This window comes from Channa argus, chromosome 17 (assembly GCF_033026475.1).
Source record: "Channa argus isolate prfri chromosome 17, Channa argus male v1.0, whole genome shotgun sequence".
NCBI classification, from domain to species: Eukaryota; Metazoa; Chordata; class Actinopteri; order Anabantiformes; family Channidae; genus Channa; species Channa argus.
In genome coordinates, this window is record NC_090213.1 from 935981 (window position 1) to 951643 (window position 15663).

At 41.7% G+C, this 15663-nt stretch overlaps 2 protein-coding genes across 5 annotated transcripts; both read right to left on the reverse strand.

Moving 5' to 3' along the window:
• Positions 1-4751: 4751 nt before the first annotated feature.
• Positions 4752-8559, reverse strand: LOC137102943 (interferon-induced protein 44-like). Of its 2 annotated transcripts, none has more exons than XM_067482885.1 (8): positions 8435-8556; positions 8138-8179; positions 7997-8030; positions 7691-7886; positions 7317-7463; positions 7055-7226; positions 5520-5620; positions 4752-5414 (listed from the first exon to the last, which is right to left on the reverse strand). In XM_067482885.1, exons 2-8 carry the CDS (start codon positions 8175-8177, stop codon positions 5241-5243), a joined length of 864 nt encoding a protein of 287 aa, XP_067338986.1. In that variant the 5' UTR covers positions 8178-8179; positions 8435-8556; the 3' UTR covers positions 4752-5240. The 2 variants fall into 2 exon arrangements, 1 of the variants encoding a protein (XP_067338986.1); XR_010911310.1 differs by lacking the exon at positions 4752-5414 and adding an exon at positions 6479-6650 and having other exon boundaries at positions 8435-8559.
• A 1976-nt stretch (positions 8560-10535) lies between these two features.
• LOC137102944 (claudin-20-like) lies at positions 10536-15187 on the reverse strand. Of its 3 annotated transcripts, none has more exons than XM_067482886.1 (3): positions 14679-15187; positions 14472-14599; positions 10536-14322 (listed from the first exon to the last, which is right to left on the reverse strand). In XM_067482886.1, the coding sequence occupies exon 3, from the start codon at positions 13980-13982 to the stop codon at positions 13146-13148; it is 837 nt and encodes a 278-aa protein (XP_067338987.1). In that variant the 5' UTR covers positions 13983-14322; positions 14472-14599; positions 14679-15187; the 3' UTR covers positions 10536-13145. The 3 variants fall into 3 exon arrangements, with proteins under 3 accessions (XP_067338987.1, XP_067338988.1, XP_067338989.1); XM_067482887.1 differs by having other exon boundaries at positions 10536-14083; positions 14232-14322; positions 14472-15187; XM_067482888.1 differs by having other exon boundaries at positions 10536-14083; positions 14472-15187.
• Positions 15188-15663: the final 476 nt, after the last annotated feature.

A 15663-nucleotide genomic window follows, 5' to 3' on the forward strand; every position in this document is an offset into this window, starting at 1 on the left:
ACATCACAGTAATAAAATGTTTGCTGGCCCCTGATTTTCACTGTTCACACTGGTCTTTATATACGAGTTAATGACTTTGTCCTCCTGCAGCCCCTCCACAGATGGATGAGCACACATGACGTAGACCAGTGACACGAGTGGACAGAGGACTGGACGTCACTGACCAGAGAGTCCAGCAGGAAACTAAGTGTTTTATTTGGTTGTTTACTTGAGCAAAGGTGGTTGTTATTGCTGTGGCTCAAACATTTTGCTGTGAACTGTTATTGATCATTTTAACATTGTAAAATTGGAAATGACATTTGCCAGATGACTGATTAGAGAAGAGGATGCAGAGCACAGGGTTAGATGGAGGCAGATAATTCTCTGTGGTTACCCCTGAAAGGGAACAGCTCAAAGGAAAAGAAGAAGTAATGCAATGATTCAGCCTTCATGGTATTTGTTTTGATATTTACACATATTATTCTGTCAATATTAGAAAAGTGTACAACACTCGACATTATACTTTTATTTATAATCTGAGTTGTACTTTACTATCTATAATCATGGATTAGCAGTTAAGAGCTGCCTGTTCGTTTGGGGAATAAAGTCCTGCAGTGCAGACTTTGTCCTATTTGTTTGTTTAAACAAGGACATGATTGAAGAAAATATTGAAGTGTTGACAAATTCAAATTGTATTTGTATTTTCTGCATTGGGGCCTGTGTTGAGTTTGTTATTATTCAGGAGCCGCCTGAATTTAATCAGAATACATAAAACTATGCAAATAAAATACATTTGCCCTTCGCTGCTCATTCAAAAGCAAAAAATGCTTCTCATCACATTTCTGTGAATCTGCAGTGCTGTGAACACGATTCAGGGCTGTTTAAAAGCCCACAGGGAAAATGAGCAGTGTCACAGTTGTCACACGTGGCCTGGGAGGTATGAATATACATATTTATCATCTGGTGAACATCTCGGTGCGCAGAACGCGGCCTGATGTCTTTTGAGAAGTTCACAGAGACCCAGACCCGAACAGGCTGGGTTGCTGACGTCACATCAGATCAAAGGAATCCAGTAATCATTGTCAGAATCATCGTCAGTCTCGTTTGTGCCGTAACACAGATGAAGTTTTTTGCTGCTACAAACTTTTAGAGACGAAATGTCTGAACAAGATCTGGCGGACAACACAAAATCCAGAGTCACACCTGGTCAGCACACAGGTGAGTTCAGCATGGACTTTACAGTGGAAACCAAGCACCTGCTGGCGGAGAGCGACAACATGTGGAAATGATGGAAAAGGACTTAGCCGAGAGACAGAAACCGCTGGGAGACAGCGACCCGGAGCTGGCAGCGTGGAAAAAGGAGGCGGCAGAGAAAGTTCGCGGAGTTACAGCATCAGTTAACAGAGACGATGAAAGAGTTGACAGAGAGAGAAAAACGGGAGGCAGAGAGGTTACAGCAGTGTGTGGAGACGAAGCAAAGGTTAGCAGAGACCATGACCAAGGTCACACAGGTAGAAGAACAGCTGGCAGAGTGCGACAAGGTGCTGGAACAGGCGGCGAACACCAGCAACCATCTGGAAGAGAGGAGCAGGTTCTCCGGCCACAGCGCAACGGGCTGAACGTGGTGCATGAGTTTCTCTGGTTTCTGTCATAAGTTTGAAAATGTAAAAAACATTTAACATAAAAGCTGCTTTGGCAAAGTGTCATCAGTCATTGTAGACGAAGCTTAGTGGGACTTAGGAGACACTAATTCTAGGGACATTCCTGGAGTCACTGAGTGAAAAACGTGACTCTTACAGTAAACGGAAACTAACCGGAGCTAAATTCATGCTGATGTCTCAACACATCGTCAGTGGATCTGGACAAAGACAGACCTCTGCTGGTAACACTGTGCAGTTTCAGCAGAAACCTGCAGCAAATGGAGGCACACTTGTAAAAATTCTGCCCACAGACATAAACATGTGATGTATGAATTTTAATATCGATTCAACAAAACGTCACACGTTATTACTTTATTTCTGATCAAAGGGTATGAAAAGATACAAACGGGAGAGAAAAGATTGAAATGCACAAAATCATGAACATGGTCCTTAATAGTTCTGAAATCATCCGTAACCTGGGACACACTCTGTCCTTCAGAGTCACAGTGAGAGGTGGAAGTTTGTGCGTTACAAGCTGTCCACAGACGTACAGAGTAACAGTTGGTCTTTCTCTAGCTGTGGTGCAGTTTGTTTGTATCAGTTTGTTTCAGCACTGACACCACAGTCGCAGCTGCTGTCACTGAATCGTTGACACTGGTCAAAATGAAATCTTGCTGTTGGTGACGGCTTGTTCTCAGGATTCCCCTCATCTGATCGTTCTCTTCCCAGGATGATCTGATCTGTCTCCTGTGGGACTGAAGGTTCTTAAAAGACGAAATGTATTTTTACTTCACTACTTTACTTAATTACTGAATAGCTGAACCAAATAAACAAACAGACGGACTATGAGTTTGCAGTTATGCTAAGAAGAACATGATCTGCATCAGCAGAGTAGCCGAGTGGCTGGAAGAAGGATTAGGGAAACATTTAGAAAAGTCGAAAGGCATCAAATGTGACCGTTATGTACATTTTGTAAATGTCCCTGTGGCTGTAGATCGAAGCATCTGATTCACCTCCAAGTTAGTGTGTGACAGGCCGAAGGATTTAAGACGCCAACATTCCTCAGCTTTCACAGACTGACACACAGCAACAACCTCTGGACTTGTCTGTCACCATCAGCCGGCGTCTGTTTGAGCTCAGGAATCACCATGAGCAACTCGCTCTGAGGACCAGAGGGGAGCCTCCCTGCACATCACCTGGATGTGTTGTCATGGAAACCAGACAGCACAGGTGTAGCAGTGACAGAAGCAGTAGCGCCGATGTTGGTGACACTGTCAGTGTTGTGGTGTGAGAAGTAGAGGCCCCGTTGTGTGACGCTCAGTGTTACAGTGTTGTATACAAATACACAAATATACATTTAGTGTTTCATAACAAGAATTTGGGGACTGTTTCCAGGGAGGACATTGTTTTTTGACACCTTTGTAGAGTCAGTAGTGACCTATAAATGACCTGTTAGCCAGTCTGAAAGAACTGAATAAAACACCTATAGTTTCCTGCTGGACTATTGGACAGAGGACTGACCTTCTACTCAGGTGACCACACGTCCTCATTCTGCATTGCTGATGCTGTGTGTTACGATTTTGACTCAAACTAATAAGAACTCCTGCTTAATGTTCCAGCCTCATGCATAAAGGTCATTTTAACTGGGGTTGGATTTGGTTTTCTTAACGCCTATATTTAAAAAACCTTCACCTTAACCTGTGATCCATCCATCCATCCATCAGCAGCCTCCTTCTCTTGTCTAGGGCTGCAGGGTGCTGTAGCCAATCCCAGCCGTCATAATCCAAAAGACAGGCCGACAGTCCATGTCAGGGCTGACACATGCAGACAAACAGAGATGCACAACCGTTCAATAGTGTATGTTGCTTACTCATGAAAATGATTTTTAAACATTAAGAAATGAACTCAGCTCAGCTTTACCTCCAGTGTGCTGAGACTCAAGTCTACTACAACCTGCTATTAGGATTGTGGACCTAGAAAAAACTGTGGTGAGAGAAAAAAAAGTGTTATACACAGAGGATTTTAATTCTCTACATTTCCATATGTTTCAGCTCATACTGTAATAATTATAAAAACAGAGATGAAGTTAATTTGACTCTTGTTTTTCGGATCTGCATCATCACCAGTGACTGAACAGAAGAGCAGTGATGAGGTGACGTTAAGCAACTCTGAGTCCACATATAAACAGTGTGGTCACACATGGCTGTTTGATGGTTATGGGGCAGATTTTGCATCACAGCCTTTCTGTTCATCCTCATTTCCAACATCTCACCTCATTCAGGAGTTACTCACGTTAAAGATCCGTACAGTGGAGATGCTCATCAGTTTACCTTCATCCCTCAGTTTTCAGGAGAGAATACAGGTGAGAAGATGATGAACTGTGAAAATCATCAACCTGAAATATTGTCACACAAAATTCCATTTATGAAAATGTCATTTTCTCCATCAGCTTCAGGATTTTGAACAGAACAAACAGCAGCATCATTGTTTTCAGATTCTCCACATGTCACTGTGTCTGTGGGTTTAACAGATCCCACAATATCTGTTGTTACCAAAGATAAAAACAGTCCCACAGAAATCAGCGTTTTTAATAATGAAGCTAAAGTCGACTCTTTTGTCTTTTTGACTTTTAGGAAGATAAAACCCAGATGGAAGAAAAACCCTGAGTGTAAACACTGATGTTTTCTACAGGTAAAATGTTGATGGAGATGACAGAACTATGCTTCTGTAAGACAAGTTCAACACGAACTCTCCACAGAAATTAGTCACTTCAGTTAAATACATTATCATCTCATCGTATTTTCAAATAACACTAGATTCATGAGATCATTTTTCTTTATAATGTGTGATTTTAGAATTTTGTCTGAAAGCTTTTAAACATATCTTCACCACTTGGGAAAATGTTTGTCATGTGAAGTGAGTTCATAAAACTATTGGATCTTAACTTTATCAGTTGAAAAACTGAGAGTTTAGAATTAATTTTTTCTTCCACTTGTTCTACTTTGAGTGGAACTACTTTCCAGTAGTTTTGCTTCATGTGTGTCAATGTTCACAGAAACTGATTTTGAACAAATATCACAAAAGTCATATTGCTTAAATAGATCCACACATCACTATCAGATAAACAAAAACTTATTCGTTTTTACACCACTCATATTTATTCATGCAGTACTTCCCAAACATCAGAGTTACAAACACAACATGACAGTTGACAGAAGCAGAAAAGATGTTTTTGCAGAAATTGTTAATAAAATAAAACTTACTAGTATCTGTCTTTGCTTTCAGAAGCAGGGTCCTTCATAAACATATCAAGCTCCTTCTGATTTCAGACTGACCTATGACCCATGAGGCTTCATTTGAAAGACAAAATTATTGTCTAAATTAACCAAGTTTGTTTTGAACAGTAACATCCTCTTTTCTATATTAATAAAGAAAAACAAGCAAAGCACTTTCTAAATTTTAAATGTTGATGACATTAATCAGCTAAATATTCAATAATTGCTTAAAAACATTGATATCTGACAAGATTGACACATTGTCTAATATTTCCATTTTATGATATAAGTACATTTCCTGCTCCAATTTCCAGTAAAGTTTTAACTGTAGAATGAATGACTCTGTCTAAACTTTGCGCAGCCTCCTGTTGACAAAGTCTTCTCCAAAGTTGATGATGTTTCTCAGAACGCTCAGAATCAGTGAGTCAACACGATCGTCAAGGTCGATTTCTTCGTGGTAGTTCTTCACAGGGAAGATACAGTTCATGGGAATCCCCACATTCACACTGAACTGCTCCATCTGCATTTAAACATCATAATCAGTCCAACACATTCAATCTCAGAGAAAACTTTGATGCAGACATCAACCATGGTTCAATGTGTCAATGTTCAAGTAAAAACAGACCTTTTCTTTCAGGTATTTGCTCTTGTAGACGTTCTTCAGATCTTCTTTGACCTTAGGACAGGCTAAATCAACTTTGGTGAGAACAGCCACTTGGGGAATTCCTGCCAGGACAAGAGACAGAAACCTACAGTGAGTTCATGAAAGTCTTTGTATTTACACAAAACCTGGACTGTAAGAGATTTCTGTAGTTTTTACAGATATTACTGTGAAGAAATGCTACTGTAGAAGCTCTGTACAGCAAATATTACAGTAAATTGTACTATGAATAACAATAACAATCATTTTGAGTGTGATGTTTATTTCAGCAGTAAATATAAATTTTTTTAATTAAATTAATTAAATAATTTTTTTAATTTCAATTAAATAAATAAGCAGTACAATCTGTCCACCACACAAATTGGTTTAAAGATTCCACACTGTCTTTATTACCTTTCTGAAGAAAATAACTTAACGAAACATTTTTAACTGTGAGTTAGTTTATCTAGCACTGTTGTCTCCTGTCATCTCAAGTTTCCTGGGTGTCATTTTAAGGAAAGACGAGTGGAGAGACTTTAGCTAGTGTGCGAGAAAAGCTGGGGAAAACATCTATCTGGTGAAATTTATTTAAGAAAAACATCAGTTTGGTCGATGAGTAAAAATACTAGAGAAATGTTTGTAACCACAGATTTTGCTAACGTTAGCCTTTAGCATATAGGTAGGAACGGGCACCGAAGTGCGGCACAACCGTCGCACTGCTGCCAAAAACAATCGGTGATCACAGATTGTTGTGCGTCGATTAAACGCCGTTGAAACAGAACCATGCTGATGCTAATTAGCTTTAGCTTCCTCTAATGGCTGCTAGCTAGCAGCTAGCCTAGACACAGCTTTAGGGTTTCCCACTAAATGACTAACCAGAGCAGCTCGAATGCTGTGCTGTGTCACCTTCTTTTTCAGTTTGAGTTCCATCATTTGGATTATACCTCTGGCCAGAATGTCCTCTCTGGATCATGCTCTGTGTTCAGCACTGGGATTCATACAGAGGTAATCACACATTGGTTGTGAGATGGTGCATGTCTTTGGAATACATCTGCCAAGTCTGGTCTGCTAACTGCTTCCTTGGTATTACAAGAACAGGTTCACATGAATTGAACCCTAAAAGGAATGAAGTAGATTCATACCAGAAAATAACTATAATGTACATGAAGCCATCATTGCTGCCTACAAGTTTTTACACTAGTAACAAACTGCTTTTTGTCCTTCCACTGCTTCCATGCAGACTCCAGAATACAACACTACATAGTGTCAGCTAAATGCTGCTGGTGGAGCTGTGACTGTGGTGAAGACCATTGAATAACTGAACTTCCACTGGTGTCACATCGATTCTTTTGTTTACTTTGATATTTGACATGAGCTAACTTAGCTAACTAAGTTAGCAGAGCAGCCTGATGTGTCCAGCTTTGCTGGAGTCACCAGAAGTTAACTTGGACTGGACGACCTGCTGGCGGAGGACAACCTGCTCTATATAACAGAATAACCAGAACAAGTTCTGCTCTCACCCAGCCGACTGGCTTCCATTCTGATGTTTCGAATCTTCTCCACAACTTGTTCCTTCATCACAGATAAGGTGTCGGCAGGAACCACACAAACCAGAACATGAACTTTATCATTGTCAGTTGGATTTTTGTTGTAGAACTGATTGTCTTCTGATATTTTGCATCCAGGATGGAACTGGAAAACAAGGTAAACATGTACAGTATGAATAGTGGTACTTTAAAAAATAAAAAAAACAATAGTTTTTAAAGTATTTAGCAGCTGTACAGTGTAACCATCCTTTATGTGTCCCGCTAAAGCCAGTTTCACGTCATCCTCTGTGACGCCCTTATCTACCCCCAGACCCATGATGTCATTGAAGACAAAAGGGTAAAAGGTGTCTGGACTTCCTTTTTCTATCTTGTGGGTTTTGTACTGTGGATGAGAAAAGGAGAAGAATTAATCTTCAACAACATAAAACAACAATAAGCATCAGTACACAATTAGGAAAATGGATCAGACAGGTTTTGTTTTTATTCAGTGGTGATTCCATAAACCAACTCATAGCCAGAGGCACAAACCCTTCAACTTTGCCTTTTCTTTCCCCCAGAGCTGACGTGTAAGTCAGCTTCTGCAGATGTAGGTTTTTAATGAGTAGATACCTCTTTGGTGAAACAGCCATGTGATGTGTTGTCTGCCAAAGCTTCTTGGATCATCCTGCCTCTTAAGACACTTTGCACAGAATTGACAAAACTGGACTTTCCGGCCCCAGCAGCTCCATGAAGAAGAATCCTGAGCTGCACCTCTTTATTAAATGGTTTGTAGTTCTTCACATATTGCAGAGGGTTCTTTTTGTCTCTGTTCAGAGAAGAACACATTCTATTCAAGTTTAAACGAATAAATAGAGAAAAAAACTGCTAAACAGCTGTTTTTCAGTTTTCATTGAAAGAGAAAACATTTAAACTCACTGCCAGTTTATTTTCCTCCATTCCTCTTCAAGAACTAATATATGTACAAGACGAATGTTACAGAAAAAATATTAGTGTACAATATGTGATTTTTTTTTACAATTAATGTTCCAAAATCTATGACATTTTGATCAATCTTACGTGGAGATGCAGGAGCAGGTTTAGAGGATTCTCCTCCCATTGCTGGACAGAAAAGGATTTATGATTTAAATTGACTTAGCACAGTACAGCGGAAAAGAAATAAATTCTTGGATTAGAATAACCACACTGAAAGTACCTTTTGCTAAGGAGTCAGTATACTGAGACTAACAACACAGGAAACAACAATATGCACAAATGCCTAAAAAACATGCTGTATTTTCAATATCCCAGGACTAATAACCAGTTTTACAAAGAGAAATAAAATGCACTATACCTCTGAAAACACTAACTTCTTACCTTTAGTGTGCTGACACAGAATGAAAGTTTCCGCTTTTTGGACTCTTGATATTGTGTTATTAACAACCAGGAAGAATTTAACCTCCCAATCAGGTTTTACTTTCACTTTCACTCAAAGAACATGACATGACTTATACGAGAAGAATAATTTCCTGTTATGAGCGCGACGGCAGGAAGTTAAAGGCTAACACACATTTCCTGTCCTGATACCAAGTGAAGAGATTGTGAATAATCAGTCTTTTTACACATTTTAAATTTCTATTGTTCAACAGTTTGATGTTCTTCAAACTCAAATCAGGTTCTAATATACTGGCCAAAGATACAATTTTGCTTCAAATGTCTGTCACAGTGATGCTCTCAGTCTCCTGTGCCAAGAAGGGAGGACCATGGAGGACTAATGCAGACTCCTCACTTCCCACCCCTAGAGGAACACAAAGTAAGACAGAAGCCCTGTCAGAGCTACAACTGTAATGAGACGAGGCTTTCAGCTCAAACAAGAGGTCTTCATCCCCTGAGAGCCCGAACGTGCACACAGACAGGCCCAGGGAAGCAGGGAGCACTTCATTTGATTTCATTCCTAGATGATTAAGCAGATTGTTGAGGTTGGCAAGAAAGCTTTTATGTCTGTAGCCGTCTTCAGGCAGAATCCTAAATGTACAACTTGCAAAACCTTCTGTACACATACACAACAATATGCAAGATTACTAATAGGTTTACAGACAAAAACTTTATTGTAAAAGTTCACAAGTTTAATAATATAATATAATATATAAACCTCAAATTCATTCTTGTTTTATGTATAAGAAGATCAAACATGTCAGCTCCACCTCCTCCTGGTAAAAATGAATCCTAGTACTGCTGTTAAGGCACTTTTTTAAGTTTGGGGTTGTTTGGCTTTAGTGCTCAGAGCCACGTTTGTAGAAAATCCTCTAAAAATGTTCAAGTAACAAAGGCTAATTTCACTTCCTGGTTTCTTCAAGAACCAAAGAATTCACTTTGAATATTTTCCACATGCATAAATACAAACAAAGACAGAAAAATGCTTCATAGTAACTACACAGCTCCTCACCTGTATCCACACTGTGGGCTGGAGTTTGAAATTAAGAAACTGAATGAACAGGAGGAGACAGAAGCTTTTTTAAAGTCTAAGTTTTATCCAGTGGTCCATGGTTCTCTGGTGGTGTTTGAAGGCACTGCAAGTGGTCCCTTTAATCCATTTAATAATTAATTTAATAATTATTGCTTCCTAAGAATCAAATGTATGCAAACATAAAAGATCTTGAAAGGGTAATTTGTGCCTTACCTACAACAGTTGTCCTCAGGTTGCTTCTTAGACATAATTGTGGTCCCTGTGCCACAATCAGCTGAAACCTCCTGTGCTACGGAAACATGAAAATGTAGGCTTAAGATAAACAGAAAAAATATGTTTGAAATTATGAATTATCAAATTTTCAATCCAACTTAATTTTGGAACCTGCCATAATATGAAGGAGACAGAACAAAAAACTAGTTGTTATATAAACAGTTGTTTGTGGGTCTTTTTGTCCCTTTGTAACCAAACAGAAGTAGAACTAGTTGCTCTCTGTTTAATGGTGGCTTTAAAGCATCTCTACACAAGAATTCCAACATCGTAGTGTTTCTGTTCCGCAGGTATCAGAACCCACCAAACATGGAACCCAAGGAAGGACAACGGGGAACCGGAAACAGGGTCATGTTTAGACCAACACCCCACAAAAGAGCTCATGTAGCCCAAACTGCTGAGAAATGTAACACTGGCCAGGATCAACAGGTGTTTGCTGCTACCATGCTGACCCCTGTCCACTGATAAAAGCTCCTACAGGCCTGTGCACGTTAGAACTGCAGCACGGAGCCATGGAAGAAGGTGGGCCGGTTAAATAATTTCTGCTAAATGACATCATCCCATCCAAGAAATGAGGCTTTTTGTTTGTGACTCAAACTCGGAGGAATCTGTAATATTTCACTACACTTTTTATTCCGAGGATCTTGTAATTCTCTTTTCAGCCAAGTTTTGCATCTACAACCCCAATTCCAAAACAAGTAAGTTCCAAAAAAAAAAACCTGCTAAAACTGAATGGAAAATTGGCTCATTTTGAATTTGATGGCAGCAACACATCTCAAAAAAGTAGGAACAGGGTGATGTTTACCATTATGTAGCAGCGCCTCTTCTTCTGGGAAGTGAGGAGACCAGTTGCTGGAGTTTAGGAGAGGTATGTTGTCACGTTCTTGTCTGATGCAGGATTCTAGCTGCTCAACAGTCCTGGGCCTTTTGTAGCTGGATTTTTCATTTTATGATGCACCAAAATTTTTCTATTGGTGAAAGGTCTGGACTGCAGACAGGTCAGTTCAGCACCCAGACTCTTCTTCTGCAAAGCCATGCTGTTGTGATGGATGCAGTATGTGGTTTAGCATTGTTCTGTACTTTTGTACTTTTCAGCATTGATGGCATCTTTCCATATGTGTAAGCTGCCCACGCCATAAGCACTAATACCCCCCCACCATCAGAGACGCAGGCTTTTAAAGTGTCCGCTGATAACAAGCTGGATGATCCCTCTCCTGTTTATGCAATAAATACTTTAGTTGGTTTCAAAAAGAATTTCAAATTTGATTTATTCAACCACAGAACAGCATTTCATTTTCCCTCAGACCATTTTAAATGACCTTTGGCCCAGAGAACACGGCGGAGTTTCTGGATCGTGTTCACATGTAGCTTCTTCTTTGCAGGATACAGCTTTAACTCATATTTGTGGATTGAACAGTGAACTTTCCCATTTGGAACTTGTACGTCGTTGTACTGGGAAACACAAATGGGGAAACATGCAGTTATGATGTGGCCATTCGAGTAAACCTGTTAGATGACATGTGCCTTCTCAGCCCCATACAGACGCATTGATACTTGAGGCGGAATTATAATGCAGCTAAGTCACATAGCTTTCTAACAAATTAGTTTGCACATCAAGAGCTCTTCAACTTACCATCGTTCACATTCAGTAGTTTCCTGCATTTTAGTTTCATTCTGACAAAATTAATCTGTGTATTTTTTTTACACAATCAACATATAAAGTGTGGCAATAATCACTTGTCATTTTTATTTTCTTTTACAGAAGCATGAACCTGTCAGAAGAAACGAAACAGCAAAAAAACATAACAGGCGAAAAACACCATGCAGATGTTCAAATAGCACAAAGGTGCAGAGTCATTCTTAAACAATGCTGTTCAACATTTATGCAAATTGAAATATCTTATGTATTTTAAGTGAATTTGATCAGAATAACCATCATTTGTAGGAGAAGAAACAAAAATCAAAATAACCTTTAGTTTCCCAGATAATAATAAAACACTCGAGCTGTTTAAAGCACTCAGGTGCTGCTGGATAAATCATGGGTTTTAAAGCTTAGCTCATCAAAACTGTGCAGTGGTTCACTTGCAGCAGGGGTCAAAGGTTTGAGTCCAACACTGACTTACATAAATTAGCACATACATTTTTCTGTTGCCTTTTGTGTCTTTGGGCACTGCTTAGATTTTTTTATTTTTTTTTTTGATTCCTAGTTGTTTAAATGTGTCCTGTTTTCTACATTAATGCATCACTGCCACATTTGACAGTCAAATGCTGCTGAAGGGCTGATGATTCAGCTCCATTTTCTCCTCTAAAGAGTTTTTTTTTTTGCAGGTTTTCCTGAGAGGCAGTGTGGGTGTTCGGCTCAGCAAACATTGGCAGGTGAGATTGACAGCTCACTGCAGGTTAAAGGACACTTCTGCCACTGAACATGCACAGTACTATGGACTCCACTGTCTCCAGCAGGCCTTAAGTTACATCCAGAAAATGGCTGGATGTCCTCTTCATACAGATGAAATAGTGGTGGTGTGTGTGCGTGTGTGTGTGTGTGTGTGTGTGTGTGTGTGTGTGTGTGCAGTGTGCATCCAACCGTGGTGAGAGGATAATGGGAAAGCAAAGAGCATCATTACCTCTCTCCATGCTACTCTGCACCTTTCGCCTCCCACTGAACTGCCGGGAAAAGACGGAGCGGACAGAGTTGTTTTGATGCTTTGGATCAGGATTCAACAACGTGAAATTACAAATTATTGCCTTAGGCACAGTCTGGAGTTACAGTAGCTTATAGAACTAGAAGCTGAAACATGAAAAACATGCAGTCAGTGGAAAAGGTCTTCAGTGGACGTGAGAGCCAGAGCAGAGCTTTGCATTTTTAAGATAAGACCTGACGTGTTGGAAGGTTTTGTTTTTGGACTCTTGTGTTTATTAAATTTACGTGTATCCTGTTTTTTTAAATGTCCTTTTACATTTTTCATGCAATTACCTCGACAGAATAGAAACTTATTTATGTTGGTATTTTGGTGGTGGATCAAATCCTGCTCACTGTCCCAGAGAGTGTGGGGGTGCAGACAGAAGGACGACAGCATCTACAGCTAGAAAATGATGGCTTTTCAATGTCACTCAGAACTCACAGCCTTTTTTTCTAAACTCAGCAGCTTCAGCGGTTTTTGGCCTTTAGACCTTTGGTGTTGGGGAAGCTGCAGCAGTTTTTAGTTTTCACAGACCTCCAACGTTTTGTCTCCTTTCGGAGACGCTCAGCTAAATCCATCGTTTGGCTACGATTCCCCTGAAACACACCTCCCCCAGCACAAAAGCCGGGCTCAGCTGAAAACTCCACATTTCAGCACTTGGCTGTGAGGACTAAACATACTCCTGCAGGCTGTAGCTGTCCTTGATGTCTTTTGGAGGGGGTTTGGACGGAGAGGAGTAGAGCTTCTGCTGCTGATTCAGTTCGGGCTTCTCCTGAGGAGGTTTCTTGTGCTTCACCTTGTCCAGCTGCAGTTGGACACTTTTGTTCTGCCTGTTTGTTGGCTGCTCGCGCTCCGTCTGCAGCTCCCTCCTCCGCTGCTCATCTCGGCACAGCACAAATCTGTCAGGATCGGAGGGGGAAGCGCAGTCAGGGCGCCTCGTTCTTTTTCCCGGACATGACAAACAAAAAATGACGCCTCCAGCCAGGAGGAATCCAGCGGAGACAAACGTCACACACAGAGCACCTCCAGGCTGATATTTGCTGTTGTCCGGCAGGTCTGTGGTCAGGAAGGCGGTGATGACTTCATTGGTGAACCAGGATGCGGGGACCAGGCAGAGGAAGCTGGCCAGGACGAAGCATCCCCCTGCAGCGATGGCCGTGTGCCCCTTAGCTCGGTGACTGCCCCCCCAGCGGGTACATTTGAGCCCCAAGGAGGCGAGGCAGAGCCCAAAGGACGCCAGCATGCAGGACAGAACCATGGCGACCCGTGTGGTTTGCAGATAGGCTGGCAGTGACAGCACCGAGTTCTTCATGGTGCAGCTGAAGACGCCGGAGCTGTACCAGACGCAGTCCATCCACAGACCCTGCATCTGCGAGATGGGGGTCATGACGCTGGACCACACGTTGTTGCTCACCTTCCAGTTGGGCAGCAGCGTGGCCACAGTGATGCCGAGGACACCCAGAAGAGCCAGGACGAATGCCAGGATCTGAACGGCTGTGGACAGCATGGTTCAGCCCCCCACCCCGTCCAGCTCCGTTCCCTGTTGGCGCAACGGCGTCTTGTTCGGGTCCTGACAGCAGATAATTCCTCAGCACAGGCTCCAGTGGGCTGCAACCAGGGGAGAAATGGGAATTGAAGTGAGCGTGGGAGCGTGACGGACACACAGCTGAGGCTGCTGAAGCTAATGCATTTCTCTCTCTCAGTTTTCTGATTTCTGGGAGCATGTGTCAGCCCCCTGATTGCCTGCATTAGTTACTCTGCATCTGATGTGGTGATCGTTGACACTCAATTATGTCCATTTAAAGCTGCAGCCTCCCCCAGCTACAGCTCTCCTGAGCTGTTCTGCACTGCAAGAAACATCAGCACAGAGGAGAAACTAAGAGCTGTGTCAGAGTCAACTTCTTTCTCATTATTTCAGCACTAACCTGAAGATGGAGTTAAAAATGTGCAACAAGAGGAGAAACTGTGTCCAAGTTGTAGCAACGCTTTGTCTTACCTGTGCTGTGTCCTCGACAGCGTCTCCTGAAGTGAAAACACAGGGTGTGTGGGTTAACAGCCTCCAACTACCCTTCTGCCTGCTGTCTCCTTGGCAACTGTACATACAGTTTCATCCCATCCTGCGTCCTGGAAGAGATGCACCAAACATCCTTTCTGTTTTTCTGTAATCTCAATGTGAAGCTGAGAAACCTTGGTACACACAGACCTGAGCAGATTCAGGAACCCTGAAGGTCACCGGCTCCGCTGAAGGAGCCGCAGAGCAGCGTTCTTATCTGATGAGTTGGTGGTGGGGTACGTCAGACCCGCTGCGCCACAAAAATGGCTTTGTGTGTCGCTTTCGGCCGCACGGAAATGAAACATTTACCTGAAAATACTGGATTTGGATTCTTTTCTTTCTAAACCACCCAGTTTCATTTGTTTTTTGTGCTCTCGTCGAGTGGAAGAAAGTCACACAAAGAGTTTTATGAGCATTTGAAAAATGCGGCACCGGCCCTTAAAAATACAAAGCCTGAAGGTAAAAAGCTCATTACTGATTATTGCTGATCATATCTGCTGGTCAGAGTCCTTTGCTTTGGAAAACAGTGGCATTTCACTCGCAGCATCGTTTGTGCATTTAAAACAATCACCATCCATTTGCCGTTTTCATCCTCGTCTGGTGATAAAACCGCTGAGCTGTTCTTTGTCCGGCTGCAGTGAGAATCAAGGTGTCGCCCGTCATGTGAGCGTGTGAAGAATCGCCCACTGCAACACAGTGATAAGCGTCCGCATCCCGCCCACCCGCACTGTGGTGATGGGACCCAGCAGTCACTCAGTGGCAGCCTGTTATTACCATAATCCTCCAGTCTGGGTCTTATCAGGCTCAGACCTGCACAGACACGAGCTGCTGCAACCAAAGTCCAAACAATAAAACAGTTTTGCTCCCAGCTCCTCTGTGAGAAAATGCAACATTAAAGACGCAGTGAGCTTCGTTTCCAGCAGCATCCAGGTTTAATTGCTGTTGTTGTGTCGATAAAGTCACTCACAACAAACAAAAACTTAGACGAGTCGACCGTTTCCCATCAGACCTACAGAACGATACCGACACCTAAACAGCAGTTACTGCAGCTTTAATCTGGCCACATTTCTAATGGGATGGTTCTGTACTGGATCACAGAACAATGGTTCTCTGACGATAAAGAAGCATTTGTGAC